The 6,000-nt window shown below is 46.0% G+C and overlaps 1 protein-coding gene across 3 annotated transcripts in view; it reads right to left on the bottom strand.

Annotated features, from left to right (window-relative positions):
• Positions 1 to 263: 263 nt before the first annotated feature.
• The window catches only part of rxfp1 (relaxin family peptide receptor 1), an 82,386-nt gene continuing 76,649 nt past the window's right edge, over positions 264 to 6,000 (bottom strand). For all 3 annotated transcript variants that reach the window (XM_080415706.1, XM_080415707.1, XM_080415708.1), the window contains 3 exons: positions 5,298 to 5,708; positions 1,728 to 1,946; positions 264 to 650 (listed from right to left, as the gene is read on the bottom strand). In XM_080415706.1, coding sequence (XP_080271832.1) covers positions 367 to 650; positions 1,728 to 1,946; positions 5,298 to 5,708 — 914 coding nt within the window. In that variant the 3' untranslated portion in view covers positions 264 to 366. The remainder of the gene's footprint in view (positions 651 to 1,727; positions 1,947 to 5,297; positions 5,709 to 6,000) is intronic.

Raw genomic sequence — 6,000 nt, 5'->3', positions numbered from 1 at the left:
TTTTCGAGCTGCGTTCGCTTCCAGCGTTCGCGCGTCTTACTTGTAATACAATGTTTGTTTGTGTGTGTGTGTGTGTGTGTGTGTGTGTGTGTGTGTGTGTGTGTGTGTGTGTGTGTGTGTGTGTGTGTGTGTGTGTGTGTGTGTGTGTGTGTGTGTGTGTGTGTGTGTGTGTGTGTGTGTGCGTGCGCGCGTGCGTGCGTGCGTGCGTGTGTGTGTGTGTGCACGAGAGAGATTATTAAAGAATGCCTCAGTGTATGTGTGTACAAACTGACATGATCTCCGTGCCCACGTGGACATGAGTGTGTTCACTCCATGTCAAGTCAGTTGTTCGAGACACCCACAGACGTCACTGAACGCCGTTGGTGTCTAGGCTGGGAGTGTAAGGGGGATTTTGGGGGTCTGCAAGGGGACACCTATGCAGTCCGGTGCATTGAGGCCCTGGCTGTTCTCCTGCGGGGGCAACATCTCCTGCCAGGTGAGGGAGGGGTGGTAGGCTGGGTGCCCGCTCAACAGGGGGCGATGCTGCCTGTAGTTGGCCCAGACCTGCAGGATGGTCTCTTTGAAGGGACGCGTGGTCAGTGTGTAGAGGATGGGATTCAACGCACTGTTGATGGGCAGGATGAATATGACCACCCAGGAACTGATGGTGCCTGTCACAGAGATAGAGAGAGAGAAAGAGAGAGAGAGACACACACACACACACACACACACACACACACACACACACACACACACACACACACACACACACACACACACACACACACACACACACACACACACACACACACACACACACACACACACACACACACACACACACACAGAGAGAGACAGACGAGAGAGAGAGAGAGAGAGAGAGAGAGAGAGAGAGAGAGAGAGAGAAAGATAATTAGCTGTCTCTGTGGAATAAAAGGATTAGTCAGGGGGATTCACCAAAATAAAATGGCCAAATCTTTAGGCGGCGAATAAAAGCACCGAATTTGGTACACACACTCTTTAGGATGTATCTCACCATCTCAGAAAAAGTTTGACCCATTAAAAACGTTTATAAACGTTTTTGGCGGGAAAAGAGTTAAAGGCTTTTTTAAAGGGAAAATCCACATTGGCTGCCAGAAATGACCCATGATTACTAAAAGAGGATATAATTTTGACATTTTGAATGATTGTTATGAGGTTATGAAGTATAACTTCTACATTTATAGTAAATAGACTAGACCCCTGGATTTTGAAGATCACATTTAGTGTGCAACTAGCTTGTGTTTGTTTAGTTTGTTCCCCCCCCCCCCCCCCGGCCTAGTGTAGATGTCGAAGTGTCAATGAGCAAGACACTTAACCCATAAGAGCCCCCCCTCCCCAAATATTCATCATGCATCTGAGCAGCTATCAGCTGGGTAAAGCTGAAACTGAATTAACAAACATCTACCATGTCCTGTCGGCTGGCACAAAACAAATTCAGATGGGGGTCCTCGGCTAGATACATATCAATTTGGGGGTCCTTGACATGAAATGTTTGAGAACCATTGACCTAACTGGTTGACAATGTCAATAAAGCTATTTGAAGCAGATGGCGCACAGCTTTGGACAGTAGATGCACACAGCCATCTTTGTTGGAGTTCGGACAACGCTGCAATTATCTCAGAGACAACAGACATACAATTTACGGATTCTACAGTAGCTTTGACCGAAGAATACATTAAAACAATGCTTAATTCATGTAGTTTTACCGGGTATCTCCACCTGCAGCAGAGACAGGATCTTGAGGATGAAGATGGGCACCCAGCACAGAGAGTCTGTGATGACGATGGAGAAGAAGCGCTTGGCGATGGTCACTTCCTTCTTGATGTGGTTTCTGTACATGGTGGTCTGTGTTCCTGTTCTCTGGATGTTGTAGAACATGCTGGCGTAGGAGAGGACGATGATGACGAATGCCACCAGGTTCAGACCTGAGGACAAGGCTTTTTAAGGTCATCCAGATTGCATCATTTATACTCATCATTTATACTTGCATCGTTTATACTCCATCGCATGATCGTGTCGCTTGCCAACTTTGCAATAAGCTGTTAGCTTGAAAATCAATTATTGTCAGAAAGCAACACTGTTGTACTACAGAATATATTAGGCTTTAGAGCAGGGGTAGCAGGTGGGACCCCCCACTGTGGGGCGGTCTACAATGGAGAAGTAAGGCGCCTCCTTCCCTCTGCTAGCCTGGGAGTCCGCCTTGGGCAAGCGGTAGTACTCTCTTAGCCTCCCAGTTATGGGTTAAATAGCGACCCCAGCTATGGGTTAAATAGTAGGGCGGGGGGAGCTCTTTAACCTTGGTTGGCCATCCCTCTAGGAGTTGTGTACTCCGAAGAACTTACACGTGGAGTTGAAGCCCCATAGGCGGTCTGAAGTTGTACTCAACCCATTCCGGCAGCTTCTGCGCTGTCATCTGCACCGAGTGTATTGGCTTCGCCTTTCCCTCGGACTTTGCTGGTGACAAGGAGAAGGGGGACCTGTTGCCTGGGCAACGACACGTCCCTCAAAGACATTGCCCAGGCCAGCGCACTGGAGAGGCCACTCCAGCATCACGCCTCTGTGATGACACCAACCACAACCACATGGGAGGCCTCAGCAAAAAACAGAGACATCTGGAGGCCTGAAACCCAGAAGGGGCTGCAGACGTTTGAAGAACACCTGATGCTTCAGTGGGATGAGAAGAGGGCCCACAGAAGCACTACAAACCTGTCTGAAAGACCTGCTACCTCCTTCATACTGTATGTGAGCAGTGTCAGAAGGACTGCCACTCCCGTATTGGGCTCTACAGCCACAAGAGGCGCTGCTCCAGCTCTGCAGTGGGAAACCAGAAGCGCTGATCCAATGGTCCTATGGGACTTCGGAAGCCGACGACGACGACGGAGAGCAGGGGTGCCCAAAAGATAGATCGCGATCTACCAGTAAATCCCAAAGGCTGTGCAGGTAGAACACATGTCATGCCCCTAAAGAATTATAATTAAAATATTTAATAACATCTATAAAAAAAAATCACAAAACTCCTCCTCTTTTTGGCATCTGCCACTTGGTATAGGTGACTTGATTAACATCAAGAAGGGCCTGTCAGCTCCCTTCATGGCTTCTATAGAAGTAGGCAATGCAATGCTTTGTTTTCAAGAGTGTTGCGCGCGAGCGTCAGTAGTATTATACCGTTATATAAAAATGTGCGAGGCATAGAACCGAAAACCTACCACTTCCATAGAATGGGAGGAAGGCTTTTCCCCCCCCACTAATTCCCATTCCAAATGGGTTTGTCTTATATGTAACGCCAGCGCCACTATTCCAAAGCCCCCTCAGGTAAATCTTTTCAGCAATGGGATAATCCCTTTTTGGGTGGGTAGATCTTGTTGAGCTGGTCATTTTAAAAGTAGTTCTCAAGTCAAAAAAGTGTGGGCACCCCTGCTTTAGAGACTCTTGCTTGTTGGAGATATGGTATGGTAGGCCCAGGCGTCTAACGCACAGGTTTTCAACAGGTAGTCTACTGGTGGTCCGTGAAGGTATTACATGTGGTCCCTGACCATGCACGTAGTAATGTAGGAAAGTGAAAGTGAATATTTTCTTCCACGGAACAGTGCACTAATGATCTGGTGACCTATGATGATGTGTCAATGTTGTTTACTGGGAAGTCGGAGGTCAAGAAATTCCACAGAAAATCTCAAGAATGGGAAGTGTACGGGATTGCCTGATTGAGTCATCATTATTAGGAAAAGTGCTCATATAATCACATGTGTCTGCTCACTCATACATAAGATACAAAACATGAGTTTAGTGGAAGGTTGGATAAAGTAAGAGAATGGAATAAGGGTAGCTGTGGGGTAGGAATAGATCAGTGGTTCTCAACCTTTTTATTTTTTTTAGCTCTGGACCACTCACATATTTCAGTTAAATAATGCCTGGGTTTGATATAATCAAGCACTTAACAGTCATTATTTAATTGCAAGCTTTTTCTCCCACACGACGCCTATGAATTGAAATATGTTCTTACATTTGATGGACTATTTATTTTTTTCCCCCCCATGGACCACCTGCAGGCCTAATTATACTATGGACCACTATTAGTTTGTGGACTATTGGTTCAGAAACAGTGGGATGCAGACATGGGATGCATAGAAAGTGTTACCAAAGCACTAATCTTAGTCCACATCCCCAGATTCCCCACCCAACATAACAGTGGTCCCCAGGTTGATTCTTAGTCAGAGTGGTGGTCCCTGGTGCACAATCAGTTGAAAACCCCTGGTCTAACGCATTGAAACGTGGATAGACTACCATGTGCTCGGCTGATACAGACAATAAGCCTCTCCGACCCCTACTTAATTACCTCCCACATGCTGGAGTAGTAGGGCAATGTTTATTCCAAGGTTGATGAAGATAGAGGCAACAAAAAGTTTCTATATAAAGAGAATATTGCTGTACATTTTTAATAAACACTTGGCAAGCCATGTTTTAAGTAGGATAATCAAGTCAGAGCTGTGTTGTTATAAAAAACATAATATAATGCAGTCTGCTGAGGCAAGCAGCAGAGGTGGCTAATTAACTGCTGCATCATGCATAATTTTTCAATAACAGCGCGGCTTGTCGTGATCCCTTCCATCAAACGCATCCTTCTAGGTGGAGATAGACCTTTACTGATGCCACGATGGAAATTCAGTTGTCATGGCAGTACCGCAGTTAGAAACACAGGGTCGATACAGGATAAGAGAATAGAGATACCAATTAACGTTAAGAGCAGTGGTGTAAAGTAACTAAGTACATTTACCCAAGCACTGTACTTAAGTAGAATTTCATGGCACTTTTACTTTACTTGAGTATTCCTATTTCTTGATATTTTATACATCTACTCCACTACATCTCAGATGCAAATTCGTACTTTTTACTATACTACAATTATTTGACAACTTTTAGGCAGATTTTATTACTTACTAAACCATTTTTTTTTATTATTAATACAAAACCCCCAATTATACAAACTATTTGAAAACATCTGATCTAAAAGCTCACAACATCTCACATCGCGATGCGTTTTGAGCTTGTAGATCTGCCATTTCTGAAAGAATTTGACACATTTTGAAATATCTTGAAAAATGTGTGTAACTATGGGTTATTTTATTTTGCTGCCAAAACCTTTGTACGTTTACTCAAGCAAAAGATTGAATACAGGACTTTCGACATTATTGCTGCTTTTACTTAAGTAAAGTAAACAAATCTGAGTACTTCTTCCACCACTGCGTGAGAGCAAACAGGAAGTTAAACCGCTGACCCACCCAGGAAGATGACGATGGAGTAGATGTGAGCCCACGAGGTCTCAGGCTGCTCCGAGTGGAGAGGGAAACACACGCCGTTGGTCCCGTAGAAGTTCCTGAACAGCCCCTTGCACACGAGCGGCAGGAAGGCCACGATGAAGCCGAACACCCAGATGCCCAGCAGGATGCCGATGGTGCGGCGCCGGCTGGGCGTCAGGTAGCGGAAGGGGTAGACGATGCAGATGTACTTCTCCAGGGTGAGGTAGGTGAGCAGCAGCACAGACACCTCGGTGGACAGCATGGCCAGGGAGCCAATCACCTGGCACTGGGGGCTGTCCATCCAGGCCTGGGCGTGGCGATTGTACTCGCCGCGGAATTTCAGGTCGTACGCTCCGATCATGAAGAGGTAGATGCCCATCAGACCATCAGCGCCTGCAGAGAGGAGGTGAAGTGCAGTACAGTTAACAGTTACCTTTTCAGAATGAAATATTTGTATATATGTCACAGAGAAATTGGCATTCGTTGGGAAATTGGAAAGGTGTGCTCGTTTTTAGGCGCGGGGCTTCGGCGCGAGGCGGGGCTTTGATGCGAGGCGGACCTGGCTTTTGTTGTTCCCCCCAACATAGCAACCAGGAAGCTACGCTAGGGGAACGCTGAGGAGCTCTGAAAATAAAATAGATAATATGAGAGAAATATTCTATGACAGGTTGGATAATGAAGCGGT

Source organism: Gymnoscopelus braueri (genome assembly GCF_963280865.1).
Source record: "Gymnoscopelus braueri genome assembly, chromosome: 20".
NCBI classification, from domain to species: domain Eukaryota; kingdom Metazoa; phylum Chordata; class Actinopteri; order Myctophiformes; family Myctophidae; genus Gymnoscopelus; species Gymnoscopelus braueri.
Note: the sequence above shows the minus strand (reverse complement) of the source record. Positions and strands in the feature narration are given on the sequence as shown.